This window comes from Haliaeetus albicilla, chromosome 10, assembly GCF_947461875.1.
Source record: "Haliaeetus albicilla chromosome 10, bHalAlb1.1, whole genome shotgun sequence".
Classification (NCBI taxonomy): Eukaryota; Metazoa; Chordata; class Aves; order Accipitriformes; family Accipitridae; genus Haliaeetus; species Haliaeetus albicilla.
In genome coordinates, this window is record NC_091492.1 from 31618342 (window position 1) to 31637379 (window position 19038).

General features: G+C 36.7%; 1 protein-coding gene across 2 annotated transcripts; it reads left to right on the plus strand.

Annotated features, from left to right (window-relative positions):
• Positions 1-18: 18 nt before the first annotated feature.
• Positions 19-18897, plus strand: ATP6V0A2 (ATPase H+ transporting V0 subunit a2). 2 transcript variants are annotated; one of them, XM_069794817.1, is made up of 20 exons: positions 19-281; positions 1633-1711; positions 3103-3200; positions 4063-4200; positions 4730-4830; positions 5564-5690; positions 6447-6529; positions 6881-6974; positions 7302-7514; positions 8468-8618; positions 9419-9558; positions 10557-10714; positions 12392-12482; positions 12768-12886; positions 13362-13572; positions 14117-14236; positions 14478-14597; positions 15824-15941; positions 16528-16712; positions 17624-18897. In XM_069794817.1, exons 1-20 carry the CDS (start codon positions 165-167, stop codon positions 17684-17686), a joined length of 2526 nt encoding a protein of 841 aa, XP_069650918.1. In that variant the 5' UTR covers positions 19-164; the 3' UTR covers positions 17687-18897. The 2 variants fall into 2 exon arrangements, with proteins under 2 accessions (XP_069650918.1, XP_069650917.1); XM_069794816.1 differs by having other exon boundaries at positions 20-281; positions 16541-16712.
• Positions 18898-19038: the final 141 nt, after the last annotated feature.

The window sequence follows — 19038 nt, forward strand, 5'->3', positions numbered from 1 at the left end:
CGCCGCGGCCCCGCCCCCCGGAAGCAGCTGGCCGCGCTGCCGGCGGCGGGCTGGGGCGCTCCGCCATGGCCGCCGAACCGCGGGCTCCTGCCGGGCACCGCGCCGCGCCGCCTCGGCGCCCGCCTCGCTGAGCCCCTCCGCTCCCTTCCGCCCCGCGGTCCGCCATGGGCTCGCTGTTCCGCGGCGAGCCGATGTGCCTGGCGCAGCTCTTCCTCCAGAGCGGCTCGGCCTACGAGTGCCTCAGCGAGGTGGGCGAGCGTGGCCTGGCCGAGTTCCGAGACGTGAGTAGCGGCGACGAGGCCCGGGCGCCCGGCGGGGCGTTCTGGGAGAAGGGGGGAGGTGAAAGGACCCCAGGGGGGCCCGGCCGGGCCGGGCCGGGCCGGGCCGGGTAGGGTAGTTGCCGTCGCGAAGGTGTGGGTTTCATTGCGATGGTGCGGTGTGGAAGACTCTAGGCCGCTTCCCTTCCTTCTTTCCCCGACTCCGGCTTGCAGATGTACGGCGAATACTTGGATCGGGTTGGCGTGAAAGCGAGGTTGGGCGATGTAAAGTTGGTGTGGAGCCCCAGCCTCCCTGAGACTCTATGGAAGGGTGTTTTGGGATGACTGTATCCTACTCCTCTCACAGAATTAGTTTAAACTTGGGGTTTTTTAGCAGTAGGATCCCGTGCATTACCCATCTGAAGCCACACTGACTTTAGTCTGAGTGTGTGTGCACAGCTAATAGATATGCCCGCCCTGTTTACTGATTGATAGAGACGTCTTAGGTGTTCTGTAGGCTTATTTCTTCAACATCACAGACTGCTGGTTTGTAAAACATGTCTGTTCCTGGAGGAGCAATTCACCTTGGAGGAACCTACATGCCTGACTAATACAAAATTGGGTCGCATAATAATTAACCTTGTTTCTGTATTGTCTCACTGTAATTATATGATCTTTGCTTGCTGACTGAGACTTTAAAATTTCTTCCAAGTATTCTTCAGCAATGTACATTGCAGAATCTTTGCAAGGAGAGCTGGGAGAACTTAGATTAACAGCTAGTTAGTAAATACGGCAGGTGGAAGGAGACAAATCTGTAAGAATCATTACATGGGTGTTATGTTTAACATGTTGATGCCATTCCAGGTATCTGACACGCCATTTATTCCAGGAATAACATATTAGTGGGTCTGATTTAAAAGCTGAATAAGGAGTCAGAGACATTGCACATACATAATATGGAGATGTATGTAAAAAGATTAATTTGAAACTTAAGATTTCAAATAGATTCTGTGGAAATCCATCACAAAAATTTGCTTGTAGAAAGGTTTGTTTGTTAATTTGAAGTCCTTAAGCAGTATTTTAAAACTGTAGAAATAAGATCGGGAATGGTTTCTCTAGTAGACCTAGTTATTTTGTTATTTGAGTAAAACTAGCAAAAGGCATTGATAATTCTGCTTTAATAAAATCTTGCTATTTGAAGACTTTTTAATCTTTTTAGATTTTTTTACCTTCCTAGCCAAAACCCACTTTGTAGAAAGAGAGCACATAGAATACAAGCAAAATTGTCTCCATGAAGTCACAGAAATAGCTGTGGTTTTTTTAGGGGTGGTTGCTGTTTTAAATACCTAATAAGCATTTTGTCCTTCTTCTTCAGCTGAACCCAAATGTAAGTGTATTTCAGAGAAAATTTGTGAACGAAGTAAAGAAGTGTGAAGAAATGGAAAGAATACTTGGTGAGCTTTATTTTCATGTCTGCCCTTTCTCGTCTGTGGCATTATTAAAGCTTACATTGCTACAGTGAAGGTTTCAGCTACAGGGTTTTTTAATCTTCCTGGTCTTGTATGATCTGAATGCTGTAGAATCTTACAAAACTTTCATATATATGAAAAAATACACATACATATATATGTAGAGTCTTTATGTAGGCTTTTGGAGCCAGAGATGACTTGACTGTAGCACTGAATTGGGTGAGAACTTACAGATATATTCTTTGATTTGTGTTGATATGCTGCATCAGTTTTGAGTGTATCACAGAATTGTTCAGGTTGGAAGGGACATCTTGAGATCACCTAGTCAACCTCCAGCTCAAGCAGGGGCAGCTAGAGCTGGTTGTCCAGGACTGTGTCTGGTGGGATTTTGAATATGGAGACTCTGCAGCCTCTCTGGGCAATCTGTTCCAGTGTTTTACCTCTGATCTCTGGTTCTCAGTTTTGTGAGCCTTAAAATTTTCTTACACTACAACACATATGTGCTCAATGTAGGTTGGTTTTTCTTTTAAGCTCAGAGGTGAAGAAGAGTTGCTAATGTGTTGCTGATAAATAGTTGAGACCATTTCAGTATTGACTGCTTAAAACTCTGCGAGGAAAATGGAAACTTTACTTTTGACTATAAGATAAATGCTGTTTTTCATGTTATCTAATTCAATACTGTTGAACTTCCAAGCACTCTCAAAAATATCTCAAGTTATTAGCAATTGTATTCACATGGTAGTTAATGAATAGAGAAGGTTATGCAGAGCATTACAACCAGGATGCAGATTTCTTCAATGTATCCCGAGGAAAAGTTACTGTTGAAGGATTCTTTTATTGGAAGCTCTCATTAGAGGCATGTGCTGGTCATGCCAAACCATCCCAGCAGCTATTTCAGCAATCTCCCTGCCCAGCATGAGATGCATTTGCTGTCAAGGTTGCTTAAGCCGTCTTGTTTGAACACTTTTTATTCCAAACATGGGTCAATGAGCAGAATGTCAATTTTTGGCAGATGGTGCGTTTAACAGAAAGTGGTATCTTGCAGCAGCAAAGAGATACTATGAAACGTTAAAAGCTTCTTAAGAAGTACTTGTGGTTGGAAAATTTCAGTCAGAGGGCTCTGAAGATAGCTTATTTCTGCAAACTTCCAAGACAGAAATGTTCTATGTATTTGTTCCTAGCACTCCATTAACCCCTCTTTTTTGAAGACTCTAGTGTGTGTGTTGTTGCTAAAATAAATGAATAAAATAGCTAGGGCCTGATGCTGCAGTGTGATCAGCACCGTCAATAACAGCTGAAGGTCAACCATGCAGCATTCTAGGAAAGTATAAGGAAATACCATTTCCTTTATGATTCTGTTTTTCTTCTTACTCCAGGGTATTTAGTACAAGAAATTAAAAAGGCGGATATTCCACTTCCTGAAGGAGATGTTGCTCCTCCTGCCCCCTTGCTCAAACACATTTTAGAAATCCAGGTAACTTTTCCACATAACAGATACCAAAAATGTAGCTCTGGATCTTGGAACTTTAATTCAAACTTAATTACTTGCTATCTTATTACCTGTGACTTAAGTTATAGGTGTGGCGGGGAGGGGCGGAAGCATTTGCTTTTGGTTTTGTCCAGTTTTTTTTCTTTCCACCAGTGTTACTTCAAAGATTGCCAGTAAGGATTTGATATTAACACAAAATTCCTGTGAAAGGGTCAAAGCTAACTCACGGCGTTTGCAGTCATCTGGTTTATTTTGAAGGATTGGCATATTACACTGTTCCAGGCAAATTGTTACCTGTAGATGTAGTCCTTCAGCTTCATTTATTGCTTTGGGCCTTACCTAAGGCTCTTTTCATGTATCCAAAATTTCCAGGGTGTGTGGGAGTTTTATATGCCCAAGGCTCTGCAGGTTCCAGTGCTGGTTGCATAGCAAAACATGGTGCTATTTTCTCTGAATGCTTTTTCTGGTATTATGTTAGAAGTAGAAGCTTGTAAAATGCAGATATAATTTTGAATGACATTCTGTTTTGCTGTAATTCTATTAATAGAAGAGGTAAGTGTCTTGCACCCTGTACTATCTGAGGTTTTCATTCCAAGTCTGCATTACTTAGCTTGGACACAAATTAGGGTCAGAACAGCAGACTTAACAGATGCCAGTGGAGGATCAAGTGTACTCAGCACAAAGCAATCTTTGGCAGACTGAGGAATAAAACCTATGGAGCTTAAGTTAATTAAGAAATTGGGAAATTCCCATCATTGCAGCAAATTAACCTGTGATTAAAATTCATCCTCCCCTGATTTCCAAAACAATGTAACTGATTCTATGTCATTTTTTCTCCATGTCTTAGGAACAGTTGCAGAAGCTGGAGACAGAATTGAGGGAAGTAACTAAAAACAAAGAAAAGTTGAGGAAAAACCTGCTTGAACTGACAGAATACACATGCATGTTAGAGGTCACGCAAAGATTTGTCAGGAGAACAGCTGAGGTACTGCTTATGTTATTTGGCGAGGATTGTGTATCATGAGGCATTTTTGTTGCATAGTCTTGTTAGTTCTAGTTAAGTGCATGACTTGGTGTTGGGCTTTGCAGCACTGTACGTTGTTCATTATTATTTGCACTCAGTACCTAGAGAACCTGTGGGGCAAGCTGTTGTGCTAGGCTGTGTTCATATACATAGCAAAACGCAGCCCTGAATTTAGAGGAGCTTTTGCGATTTCTCTGTTGAATTGTTTGAATGTTATTGCTGATGCCAGCTGAGAATGAAGGAGTATTGGTGTTATTTTGATGCATAAATTGTGCTAAGAAATTTACCATGTAATTTTTGCAACACTGACTATAATTGCTAAGAGTAGTATGCTTTAGATCCCAAGATCTTTCTGTTGTCTGAATTGAAAACAGGAGTTTTATGTTTTTATTGAAATAATTTACTTAATTAGCTTTTCTTCTGTAGAATAATAAATGAATGAAAGTATTTTTTTCTGAAAGCTATGAATGGTCTTTCTTTTATTTGCTAGTATGAATCCCATTTACATGCAAATTATGAAGAATTTCCATCTGTGGAAAATGAGCCATTAGTGGATTACAACTGTATGCACAGGCTGGGTGCCAAGCTGGGGTAGGTATGGTTCAGTCCACGTATGGCAGGTTGTTAGTATGTACTGTTTCAAAACTGCTTGATGAGCTGCTGTAAATAATGGGCTGTTTTCTTAAAAGATGGAACGTAGTGTGACTGTAGTGGTTTCAGATGAGCCAAACAGTTTTAGACAGGGTAGGAGTCTGACCCAAATGTACCTTTGGTAACAAAATTGGGTTATCTGAAGAGATAAGTAGGGCAACACCAAAAAAACTGTCACAAAACTTCCATCAAACCAAGTACGTGTGTTAAGGAAAATCTCTAAATGCTCTAAATCAGTACTTTCTTCTATGGTTCAAACAGTGTTTCTAGGATAAACACACAGTGTTTTAATCACCTGGCAGTGTTAGTTGTAAATGTAACATTATTAATGGTATTGCCTACTTGCCTTTGAAATGATTTATGAATACTCTTATCTACAACACCATTATGAGAGGGTATCTTACCAAGAAATAATTAAGAACCTTACTATCACAGAAAGAATGTCAAATACAATTCTAGTTATGTGCTCAGGCCTACAGTCTGTTTTCCAAATAGAAATTGTGTTTCTATTTTATGTACCAGTTACTTCCCCTTTAGGGTGATGCTTCCTTCTCTGGAGATGGCAGATGTTAAATTATTGTGGCTATGTGATCCTGAGTGATGATCTACTCTGAGGTTTTTAATCTTTTCTTGTGGATTTTAGCTTATTTTTCAAATTTTTCTATTTCCGTAGATTCATATCTGGGTTAGTTCACATAGCAAAAGTTGAAGCATTTGAAAAAATGCTGTGGAGAGTCTGTAAAGGATATACTATTCTTACATATGCAGAGTTGGATGAATGTCTGGAAGATCCAGATACGGTGAGTAAACATTGTAACTATCAGTTTATTTTGTTCTGTAGTTTTTAGAAAACTTGGAAGAATTGCTGCTGGGGTCTGCAGTGAATGTAAATGATTTCCCAGTGTCCTTGGAGGGAAAACTATTTTAAAGTACTTGTAAGACTTTAAAATTAGGGATCTTGATGCCACCATAACTGTAGGAGTGGTAATTAATCTATCATGGTTCAGCTTGACGAGTGCAGAACTTTACTGTGGAATAGTAGTGACTTTGCTTGGATACTTATTAACTAAGTCTGTACAGTGTATTACCTTTTAATAGTCATTGTATTTGTTCATTCAGTAGTTAAGGGAAAAAAAAGTCTGGAGTACAGTTGGTCTTCTATGAAGTTTTTTCTCTGAACTTGTAGAATTCACTTTTTGTAAATCAGCATTTGTGGCTGCCTAATCTGTCACTTTCAAATTTTGCTTCGATTCTAATTTGTAACGTTTTAATTTTTTAAGACTTTTGTTGTTACTAATAGTTCTGAGATGGTAAAATAAAATATCTCTTATTTTCCCTGACAACTTTTTCTGTTTTTCTCTAATATACCAAAAAAAGGAGAAATATTGTCACACTTGAATTTTATTTTTTGATCTTCACTAGAATGGTGGAAGGTTAGTACTACTAGCACAGCTTCTTCTAGTTATTCAGATTTGTTATTTTGCTCTATAATTATATCACAGTGGAATTGCTGGTTAAAAACAAATTTCATGAACATAACTTTTTTGGTTTTTTAGGGCGAAACCACAAAATGGTTTGTTTTTTTAGTGTCTTATTGGGGTGAGCAAATTGGCCAGAAAGTTAAGAAGATTTGTGACTGGTAAGAAGTAAAACTAATACATCTAATTTCTTTATACCTGGGTTATTTTCTTTTTAGTTTTCCCTCTGCTCCCCTTCTTTCTAAGTGTGTTTTTTTAGGCAAGGTTTTTTGAAGTTAAATTTGTTCTTCCCCCCAGTTGCATCTAGCTTTATAATTATGCAATATACAAATAAATGTATGAGTCATTTTGTCTACAGTCCTTATTAAGTACAGGTAAAATACTGACTCTCTTCAGTTAAATCTGTTCCATGGTTATTAAATGGTGTGTTGGAGATTTGACAAGGGCATGGGGTTGTGCGGTTTGTTTTGGCTTAGTCTGGTTATTTAACACAAACTTCTGTTTTTCTGTAGCTATCACTGTCATGTGTATCCCTATCCAAATAATATGGAGGAGCGCAAGGCAGTTGTTGAAGGTCTAAATGTTCGTATTCAGGATCTTCATACTGTGAGTAAATAACAGTATTCCCTTTGCTGTAGTTTCTGCACCATAGGAAATCATTTGACGAATCACAGCATGAAATACATGAATATGCTTCTAAAATACATACAGCTTTGGATCTGAACAGGACGGTATGTCATGTCCCTGGTCTTGTGTTGCATGATTCTATTAAACTTCAGGGCACTTGGCATTGCCTTCTGTTTTAAGCAGTGGTTAGTGTGCCCTCCTACAAATGTGATCTGGCATTGGACAAATACTAGGTGCTTTTACTGTGGTTAACATAACCACTGTTACATTTTCAATGAAATCGTTTTGGTTTTTTCTTGGACAAAGGTGCTGCATAAAACTGAGGATTACTTGCGCCAAGTCTTGTGTAAAGCATCTGAATCCATCTATACGTGGGTTATCCAAGTGAAGAAGATGAAAGCCATTTATCATGTACTCAACCTGTGCAGTTTTGATGTCACAAATAAATGTTTAATTGCTGAGGTTTGGTGTCCAGTGGCTGATCTGCAGAATTTGCGCCATGCATTGGAGGAAGGTTCAGTAAGTCAGCTGAATGCTCACTGATGTTAAAACTTTTGTCTTGAACTAACTATGCAGATAAGGAAAGAAAATAATTATTTTAAATAGGCTAAAAGTAGGCACAGGCAGGTTTGGGTCTCTATGAACTTATATCAAACAATTTCTTTATAAGCAGAGTGTTGTGTGTGATGATTTTTTTCTTTGTGTTTTTCTTTTTGTTTTTTTCTTTGTGTTTTTCTTTTTGTTTTTTTCTTTGTGTTTTTCTTTCTGTTTTTTTCTTTGTGTTTTTCTTTGTGTTTTTTTCTTTGTGTTTTTTCTTTGTGTTTTTTTCTTTGTGTTTTTTTCTTTGTGTTTTTTTCTTTGTGTTTTTTTCTTTGTGTTTTTTTCTTTGTGTTTTTTTCTTTGTGTTTTTTTCTTTGTGTTTTTTTCTTTGTGTTTTTTTCTTTGTGTTTTTTTCTTTGTGTTTTTTTCTTTGTGTTTTTTTCTTTGTGTTTTTTTCTTTGTGTTTTTCTTTTTGTTTTTTTCTTTGTGTTTTTCTTTTTGTTTTTGTTTTTTTTCTTTCTCAACTAACTTCTGTTTTGGACCCAAGTCTGATTGGGCTCACAATGCTATTTGCAGTCAAGTAGAGGTTGCTAATTCCCTTGTGTTAGTTGTGTTGAGTGCAGCTCCGTCTTTCTGTTTCGTAAGAGAGCATTTTTAGTAACATCTTTGTTTTATAATACTGACTGATGAGTCTTGTCTGATATTTCATATAAAGTAATGATTAGAACACTGTACATAATCAGTGTTTTTAGAGGAACAGATAAATGTAACTTTTTAAGAAAGCACAAAGGGGTAAATATTAAACTTGGGGCTTAATCTAGGGATGTTTTGGGATCAGTGAAACTGCTGATAGAGGAAATGTTTTCACTTTGGTTAGATTAAGCATCAACTGAGTTTTTATATAAATGTATCTTCTTTCTGTCTGTAATTAGAGGAAGAGCGGAGCTACAATTTCTTCATTCATGAATACCATTCCAACAACACAACCTCCTCCAACTTTGATACGTACCAATAAATTCACCTCAGGGTTCCAAAACATTGTTGATGCTTATGGAGTTGGAAACTATGGGGAAGTTAATCCAGGTTGGTCCTTCTGAAATCTGAAGTGTGAGCTGTGCCATCATTACTGCTTGCCTTGTTATGTGTTTAAATACCTTGCTGAACTGGACACTAGTAAAGGCAAAATGGTGACAACCATACTGCTTATTAGTAGCTGTTTTAAAATTTCAGTAGCTCATCAAAAGTACAAATGGTGCTCCAAGCAGTAGTATGGGATTTGATTTTGCGGAGTTATTTTAGCATTAAAGATGCTGATAAGAGCTGTATAGTGTTTCTTTATATGTTATACCTTGGATAAGATAAGATATTTAGGAGAAAAAAGAAAACTTTGGAAATGGCTATTGATCTTACTGAAGCATGGAGATCATCACTTGAAAAAATCCAGCTTATGGTATAGCCCAGTTAGTTTAATGTCCTTACGTATTTTTGTAGCTACATTGACTATGTCATGCTGTACAGGAGAATGTACATTATAATACAGAGCCAAAACAAACATGGAGGAAGAACTGGGGGGGGTGTGTGTGTTGGTTTATTTATTCATTTATTTATTTTAATTTCCTGGGCTTATATTATTATCCTTAGAATTGTCAGCTAATGCTCAGCTGTGGAGTTGTCATTACTAAGGTATATGTAAAAGCAAGGTTTAAACTGAGTTAAATGTATAGTGTGGGGGAAAGGTCTCTTAGTAGGGGGTGAAATGTCTTTCAAACTTAAAGCTGAAAATTGTTTCAGAGGTTAAAGTAGGTGAATTGCTTAGGCTTAATTTGGATAGTAACATCATCTGTTGTGCTGTGTGCCTGAAATCTGTTATGTTGTCATTTCAGCTCTCTATACCATCATCACTTTTCCCTTCTTGTTTGCCGTTATGTTTGGAGACTTTGGGCATGGTCTACTAATGTTCATATTTGCACTCTTGACAATACTGTATGAAAACCACCCTAGATTACAAAGATCACAAGATGAGGTAAAAGGAATTACAAATAATTTAGTCCCCATCCAGCAAGATAACTTCAGTTGAATAGTTATGTTTCTGAAAAGTACTATTTATTGCACATGTATTAGACTACGTTTTTTTCCTTTGTTTTGGGATGTTCTGTGTTTAAAGTTGCCATATTCCTCGAGATTAATGTGGTATCTTAACAAACTATTCACTTTTTTTTGAAAGGGCAGAAATAATCAAGTTTGAATGAAATACTGACACAAATTAGTTGATTCTGATGGGCTTGTCTTTTCTTCTGCTAGAGCTACTTAGTGATGTGTGTATTTTACAGAATGTGGTTACAGTGACTAATGTGAGGAGAAAATGATTTTTCAAATTCCACCTTCTTTTATTGTTTCTGAAAAGGGACTTGTAGGTTGAAATTTACTGAACTTAATTTTAACTGATTTTTTAATCATATGGGGTTAGAATGCAGGAATACCTGCATCTCTCATTAGAATTATATTTAATTAAGAATGGCTGCAAATGTCTGACTACTTAAAAACTAGTCCTGGGAAGGAAACATGGCTTAAAAAGACTGTTCGTTAGTGTAATGATGCCAATGAGAAAAGTCTCAGTTTGTGTTGCAGGAGCTTGCATGAGGGCTTCAAATCTCTGTGTTCAATTTAAACTACAATTGTCTTTCAGAATGTACTTCTTGCTGCTAACTCTGTTTCCTAATGCATATAAACCTTTGCATATAAATACTAGACATAAAGTTGTGAATGTGGGGAGATGAATTGCACCCATTTGGTGACTGACATTTATAAATTGCATATTCGCATGCTTAAAGCAAAATTCTCTGTGTTACATCTTGGTTGGCCTTAGGTTTCTTCATATTCCTTAATGACTATTTGCAATAGTTTTTAGTTTTTAGAAGTCTTTGTATGACTAGAAATGTGTTTCTCTTAAAAATGTGTAGGTAATGATTGTTCACATAGCAGGTGATGTTCTCTACTTTTTCTTTTTTCCAATACTTACAGATAATGAAAATGTTATTTGAAGGCCGATATGTTATTTTATTAATGGGTCTGTTTTCTGTATACACTGGATTGATCTATAATGACTGTTTTTCAAAGTCGTTAAATATATTTGGTTCTGGATGGAATGTTTCAGCAATGTTTGAACAGAAGGTTTGGCGGTGAGTAGCATGCCTCTGTTTGCTATACCATTAAAACAAAATTGCACTTCCTGTAACAGTTTAACCCTTTTGCTCACCCATTTTAACTGTCCTTTTATTAAGAGTAGTAAGTAAATGTAGTGAAATCTAGCAAAATTTAGCTGTTAAGGTAGCAAATGCTTGTGCACTAAGGACTAAGTGTTATGCCTACGCTTAGAATAAAAAAGGCAGTAATAGTTATTTAAAAACAAAAAATGAAATTGCTCATTATCTTAAATTGGGAAATCCACAGAGAACACAATTTCTTGCAAAACTGCTATTAGAATATGATTATATTTAATTCAGTCAATTTTATCAGGTTAATCTCGTATTTATCAGTGCTGCTTTACTGGATTTACATGTCTTCAGTCACCTGGAACATTTGCTAGAATATTATCATCTGGTATAGATGACAGTCAGTCTTCTGGAACAAATTCTGTTACAATACCCTAATGCTATATGCTAGCTGATAACTTTCAGTGATTAAAAACTGCATAGTATCTTTTTATTGGTAGTAGGAACTCGCACCTGATTTTATGAGGTGATATTTCTAGGGTTTATTCAGTCTCTAAACTTTTTTAGGTGTGTTTTGTATCTCTTTTTTTTGTGGTCTCACAAAGGTGTTCTTACGAATGGCTGGAGACTTCAGTAATATTGTAAAATCCTAACAGAAGGCACTAGGACTTTGTCTTGTCGTGTATTCTTTTTATTTATAAAAAGTGCACTGCCTCCTGTGTTAAGGTTTGTTTTTATGCTAATGGTTTTAGTTTGTCTCCATTTACTATATTTTCCAGGAGAGGTTTCTGAATATGAATATATGCATGTGTATATATATATATATATCAGATTCTGAGAGGGATAGAAAACGCAGGGCTAGTTTTGGAGAAATTTGTCCTAGGTCATGCTTCTGGAATGAATACCCAAGCAGCATTAGTATCTGCTGTAAAGAAATTAACAGTTAATAAAATAAATTAATTACCTAGCAACCATTAGTCTCTGCACAGCTTTTCTTGATAGTAAAAAAAAAAAAAAAAAAAAAAGAAAAAAGTAGGCTATGTGAATTGTGAAACCTACTTTTTCACGAAGTGGGATGACCTAATTTTTTTGAGGTGTCATGGCCTTTTGGTATTTAAATGTTCACAGCTTGCATCTCATTTTGCCTCAAAACCAGGAAGTGGCTTAAAATAGTAGAGTCAAAACTACTGACTTTGGTTAAAATGTGAACAGGTTGTGAGTGCTGTGTTAATTAAAAACTATATGAGGTTAGAGTGGAAACACATCCAAATGCAAAAGGGAAAAAAGGTATCAATTATTCTTTGGGTGTTTGTTAGTGAATTTTATATAAAAGCAAATTATGAGCTTTTTAAATGAAACTTTCCATTCTAGGGAATGAGGAATAAAATGCAGAAACTTTCCTTTCAAAGTCAGTTAGTGCGAATTAAGCCCAGATTGTGAGTTTCTAGGGTGGGGTTGGTTTTTTTTTGCTATTGTTTTTTGCCAGGCCCTTTGTGCTTAGAAACCCTTTTATTCATTTGAAGTCTGACACTGGGTGAGCTAGTCCTATAAAGGAAAGCAGGAGCGGTGTCCTGCAGAACTGAAAGTATATGTTGTCACTGTTTAAACAATGTCAGATCAGATTGTGCTTTTCTTTCTTTGCAGTCCTGAGGATCTGAAGTCTAATAAATTTTTAACACTGGATCCAAATGTTACTGGTGTATACAATGGAGCTTATCCGTTTGGAATTGATCCGGTTAGTTTTATTCTTTTAAATTATCCATTTGTAAATTAGATTTTCATGTGCGTATTAGGAAGATAAATCTTACTATGGAAAAAATACATTCCTGCTTGCATTCTCAATTCAAAAAGAGCTTTTCCCTTAATGAGTCAAAGAAAGACTTAACTATCTTCATGAAACTCGAATTTCAGTTGTGATCCCCACTTGAGATAGAATTCTGGTCTCCAATAGAGAAAGGATACTGTTCTATTCCTTCTGTTACACTATTCTCTAATGCTGGTTTTGTCTTCTTTTCTTCAGATATGGAACTTGGCAAGCAACCGTCTCAGTTTTTTAAATTCTTTCAAAATGAAAATGTCTGTGATTTTTGGAGTGACTCACATGACATTTGGAGTTGTATTGGGGGTATTTAACCACTTGTAAGTATAAGAAGTTAAGATGATATTGACATTATAGTTTTTGTCAAGTCTTGAATTTTAACAGTTAATCTGTTATAGATCTGTTAAAGAAACTGGAACAATTTTTAAAAAATACAATAATAGTAATTGTGAAAACTGTTCTTAAAAAAGGCAGTAACAGAGAGGTCTTCCTTCACATAAATGAGATGATGGATCAGTACTATGCCAAAAATCTGAGGACATTGATTAATACAAGATTTTATTTCACTTGTTGCCAGAGATGCATGCCTCTTACAGTCTTGATTTCCACTGACATACCTGATTAAAATTTCACTGAATGCGAAGAAATCAGTTCTGGATTGTAATTTCAGTCTTGTTGTTTAAAAGTGCTTGGTAACGTTCTGCTTTATTGAAATTATGTTTGGGTCATGTATTTATCTTGATCTTTCTTTGTAAAACTTATTTTTCATTTTTTCCCCCCATTTTTATCTTTTAGGCATTTCAAGAAGAAATATAATATTTATTTGGTTTTTCTTCCTGAACTTTTATTCATGATGTGCATCTTTGGCTACCTTGTGTTTATGATCTTCTTTAAATGGTTAGCATACTCTGCAGAGGACTCTACATCTGCTCCTAGTATTCTGATTCAATTTATTAACATGTTCCTGTTTCCTGGTGGTGAAACAGAGGTCTTCTATACCGGACAGGTTAGTGGTGTTCTTACAAGCTTCTGAAGACCCTGTTGTTCCCTATGCAGATAACATTTTACCAGTCATGAAAGGCTGATGGCTGAGTGTTCCCCTAGGAAGGGGAATGCATCAGACTAAGGGGAAATTGAATAAACATTATGATTAAATAACATATTTACTCTTTAACTGGTTGTAAGATTTTACATAGTGACTTGTGAAAATACCTGTTTCTAGAACAAAATCTCCCAGGTTAAAGTTAAGGCTAGAGAACAGTGTCTCATGCTTGTAATTTTGATGCTTTCTGTGTGCTGTAAATAATCTTACTAAATTGAATATCAGTAATGCCTTAATCTAGAACCCAGTCCTAAAGATGCTGGATGTCTGTAATCCAATTTAAGGGCCTGATTAAGTAAAATACTTATGTGCATGTTCAATTTTGGTCTACAGGCCCGCTGAAATCAGTAGTATTTTTCTTATGCTCAAACAGGCCTTTAAAGGAAAATGGGAAGGCTTTTCCTACTGTTGATTTTGTGATCTAATTTTTTCTTTCTCCCTCAAACAGGTTGCTCTGCAGAGGTTTTTACTTAGTATTGCTTTTCTTTCTGTTCCTGTAATGCTTTTTGGTAAACCGCTTTATTTGTATTGGCTACACGGTGGAGGCCGAGGCATTAGAATGTACAGGGTAAGTATTGAGAGATAGTTGCACATTTCTTCAGTATAGAAGAATTCAGATGGTGTCATATTGCATACAGAATAATGTCCTTACTAGATATTTCTACTCAACTTGGAAAGTTTTTGATCATAACACATAATGGTACTTTGACTCTAGCTCTCTTTTTGCCTTTGCCTGCGACTACTTTAAATAAATTTTAAAAGTGACACTGGCAGTCCACTTGAAGACACAATATGTTTCCATTTTGTAGAGTGGCTACAAGCTAATTCGAAAAGAAAGTGAAGAAGAACTTTCTCTGCTGAGATGTCATGATGTAGAAGAAGGGAGCAGTCATTCAGACAGTGGGCACAGAGAGGGGGATGGAGAGGAGGTAATGTTTTTACTTAATCTCTAGTTTGTATAAGCAACTTAGAAGTGGAAAATCAGGAAGATAACCTGTACACTGAGTTCCCGGACATTTTCAAGAAAATCAGCTGAGCCTTTACAAAGACCTTGATGCCTGAATGCAGTTTACTCATTTTTATTTGTTGCTATTTTATCATTATTTCTTGGTATATTCAGATTGCTACAGTAAACCTCAGTCTGTCTCTAGTGGAGAACAGGAAGAGTGCTTTATTTGCATCTGTAGACTTTGCATCCAAGACTATTGGTTTTCTTAAATTGAAGAGTGGGATAAAAATCCTGGGTTTTGTATGGTTTTGTGGATTCTTAAAACTAAGGCAAGAGAACTACTGCCCAGCTTCCTGTTAGATTGATCTTGGATTTTCATCCAGACAAAAGTCTCTTTATGTCTGCAAATTACATCTTGTGATGAGGATTATTGCTGATGGGGGTTGGGAGACATGGGCGGCACTCCTAGTCCCCAGCTATTGCTGCTGTTTAGTTTGGGCAAATTTGTAAAGGTCTTGACTGATTCCACTGATTTCATGTGAATTGAAAGACAAAAAATTGCTTCAGTTTCCCATTGTGCAGACTATGTATAGTACTTGCTTTGCTGGGGTAGTAGACTTTTGCTTCTTATGTATAGGAAATACAAGAATTGTTTGCTTAAATAAAATGTGTCATAGTTCCATGCAAAGTCAGTGTTGAAATTTGCAGTAATGTTAGTCTTGCAACTCTTTGTTAGCAACAAGTACATATATTTAGAATTTCCAGTATTAATGTAGTTATTTTTCTATCACTAGCGTTACTAATAATTAATCCTGCTTTTAAAGATGCAGAAATTGACATTGTAAACTTACAACCTCAACAGAATGGGAATTAGAACTATGGCTGGTTTTACTACTTAGAGTTTTCAAGTATTAAATTATGTTCCTTGTGGAAAACATAAAATTGCATTCATTTTTATCTATCAACAAAGTAATTGAGGAAACTAACTGGAAAACTATAGCATCTGATTTTTTTTTTTTTTTAATGTTGTCTCTGTAATAAGGATCTTAAACATAGCAGATCTTTTTTTACTTAATATGAAATCAATGTATTACCCTTTTGTGGAATTTTTCTTCCATGTATATTAAGATTTGCAGATGAATGTTTTTGTTCTCTCATGCTGTGCTATGTTGTTTCAATGGATACAATTTTTTTTTTATATTTTAGATTAATTTTGCAGATGTTTTTATGAATCAAGCCATTCATACCATTGAATACTGTCTAGGATGTATTTCTAATACAGCCTCATATCTGCGACTCTGGGCATTAAGTCTTGCTCATGCACGTAAGTGGGGGTTTTGTTGGTTGGTTGGTTGGGGGTTTTTTTTCATCTGTCTTGATTTTTAATGTGGGTTAGAGGGAGGCTGGCCTGTTGAAGTGATACTACTATGAAATTATCTTTTTCTTAATATAAAAAGCTCCCTGTTTAAACTAATCATGATCTATGGAAAGTCTCCAAACTTAAAATTCTGACTTATTGTTTGGAATCTAGTAATTTTCTTCATTGATTGCTCTGTGTTGTAAAGAGGCTGATAATCTGAGCAGTGTTACCTCACATAATAGTGTATCAGTAGTCACAGTACCAATTCCTATTTTCTATTGAGTGACCAGTTTGGAAGGTATTTAGGCACTTGCTAATGGTGTCATGGTGTAAGATGTTGCCATCAGTAGATCTTCTTTTGAAACTGAGATGTACCTTTAAGTATTTTGATGGGGGGGGGAGCAGGGGAAGGATGCAACTAACTGGGGTGGGGGCTTGCTTATAGTTCCCATGTTCAGCAGATCCTGTAGTAATGTTTAAACTAGAATACAGGTCAATAAGATTAGCTTGCTGGGTGAATGTATGCAGTATCAACATTAATTATGAAAAGTTTCTTTTAATAGAATTATCCGAAGTTCTATGGCAAATGGTGATGAGAGTGGGTCTTCGTGTGGATACAACATATGGTGTCTTACTGCTAGTCCCTGTTCTAGCCTTTTTTGCTGTGCTAACAGTTTTTATTCTTTTGGTCATGGAGGGGCTTTCTGCTTTTCTCCATGCTATACGACTGCACTGGTAAGTTAATTGTTTCTTCATACCACTTTAGCGTATACTGGCTTGATTAAGAGGAATTTTTGTGTCAAAATATTAGGTGCCTTGTTAAAAAGAAAAGTGTACAATTCAACAGCCTCATGTTACTGTAATAGATTTATTTAATCTTATTAAATAAATGGCTTGTTAGTTGAATGAGATTGTTCCTCTGGAATATTTTCAGTAAATTCAAGTAGTACGTTGGCTTATGATGCATATTAACCTCAACCACGTTCAGAGTTGATTTTGGTGCAAACTATGAGTACATTTAATTTGTAGTATTGCAGCCTTTCATACTGTGGAGTATTGGTAACATGGATAAGTATTTTTAATTTCAGTCAGGTTTTATCACTGAATGGCTTCAGTCTGTTTTATTTATTTGGTTCAACAGAACATTTGTGTTAGTGCGCAAAACTTTGCTAAAGTGGGGCTGCCAACCCTTAAGTATTTTAATCCTTTCTTAGTCTTAATATCACGAGCTCCACACATGCAAGTGGATTCAGAGAATATTTAGTTTGAAACCTGAGGAAATTTACAATATAAGAAAAGTCAGACATAGTATATAAACATGAGGCAGAGCTATATGCATTAGAGAGTATTGTCCTCATGATACTATGTATTTGCAAAACAATTAACTGCAACTAACTCAAAACCAAATTAGTAAGAAGTGAGAAATGAGCCATTACAGCATGATGTCAGTGTGTTTGGGTCTCTTGAGAAGCATCAAATTTGCCTGGGTCTGTGATAGGAAGGTTAAATAGCTGCACAGAAAGATTAAGTGACAGGATTAGGATTGGTTTTGTTCAGCCTCTTGTGTTGCACAGTTCTATCCCCTTGATAACCAGTCATTTTGGATTAATGTACAGATTCTGTTTCATTTTTTTGTCTCGTTTCAGGGTGGAATTTCAGAACAAATTCTACTCTGGTGGAGGATACAAGTTTACGCCTTTCTCTTTTAAGCACATTTCTTTACATTTTAATAAAGATGATATAGCATAGTTTGGTTGCTGTCAGCAGAAATGTTTGGAATTGTCTGCAAATAATCATGTGATTGGATCTCACCTGTGAAAGGTTTCTTGTAGGACAAAGTGTTCTTCACTGATTGCCTTATAATGCAGCCAAATAATTCTGTAATATATACCTCCCACAGAAATACATAGCAGATCTGGAGCATCTTGTAAAGTATATAGATATAAAATGTACATTTTTCTTGATAAACTAATGTTGTAAATTAATTTTATTCTTAAAAAAAAAAAACGTAAAAAAAAGTCATTACTGCTTGTCCTAAAACCCGTGTAGCCATTTTTTTTTTGTTGAGGCTGTTTTATTTTCTTGAATGGTTACTTTTAAGTTATCTGGAAGACTTTTAATCATATTAAGCATTCATTGCTAATCACATACTTAAGCAAGCTACCATCTCATGCACTTTGGGAACAATTCAGCAATGCAACAGAAGCAATGTATGTTTTCAGTATGCATTCCAGAAGGCTTATGAAATGTAAATTTATACACAGCAATGCACTGTGTTCTTTTTTTGGCCATATTTAAAATTCCACCAAAAATGTTAACTGTTTATTCAGAGTTGTGCCCAGAGTTATTACTTCAGTCTTTCAGAAGTCACAGTGATATTTAATGTTACGAAAGAAGGCAGGGTTAGAAGTGGAGACTGGAAGTATTAGCCCTCTTCTTTCCCTGTAGTGAGGAGCTTTCTGCTACGTGCTGTTCTGCAACGTGAGCTGTCTGCAGCCCAGCGCTTGCAGTGACTGTGGTGGGTAAAAGCCTCAGAGAAAGTCTTGCGCTGTCTGGATGAGGACTCAAATAAAAGAATCAAACTGCCTACGAGAAATTTTTATCCCGGGTTCTGTTTCTACAGTGTGGTCCTCGGCAGAGTTTCTACTCCTAGGAGTAACTTTTGCAGGGGTGGTGAAGAATTGGCCTCCATCCCTGTTCATGTTTGGCTGTAAGGACAGACGTACGGTGTTACTCCTCTGATGTTGTTGAACTAAAGTTTATACCGCAGAGGTGGATAAGGGGTCGTTGTTTTGTACTACTTTTTTGTATCAGTGTGAAAATGGGGATATTACCATAATGTTTTAACATCTGTGCCGTAAGAACAGCATAAGTTAAATTTTGCACTTGATTCCGAATAAAACCTCCTTTGCGCTGTTCAGAGCGGGCCCCTATGTTTGTACGTAGCCCTCTCCCTGCACCTGGCAACGCTGGAGAGGGACGGCCTGGCCTGCGGCCCCGCTCCCCTCCGCGGCACCCTCCACGCGGGAAGCCCTTCCCGGGCCCCCGTGTCCCCTCTGAC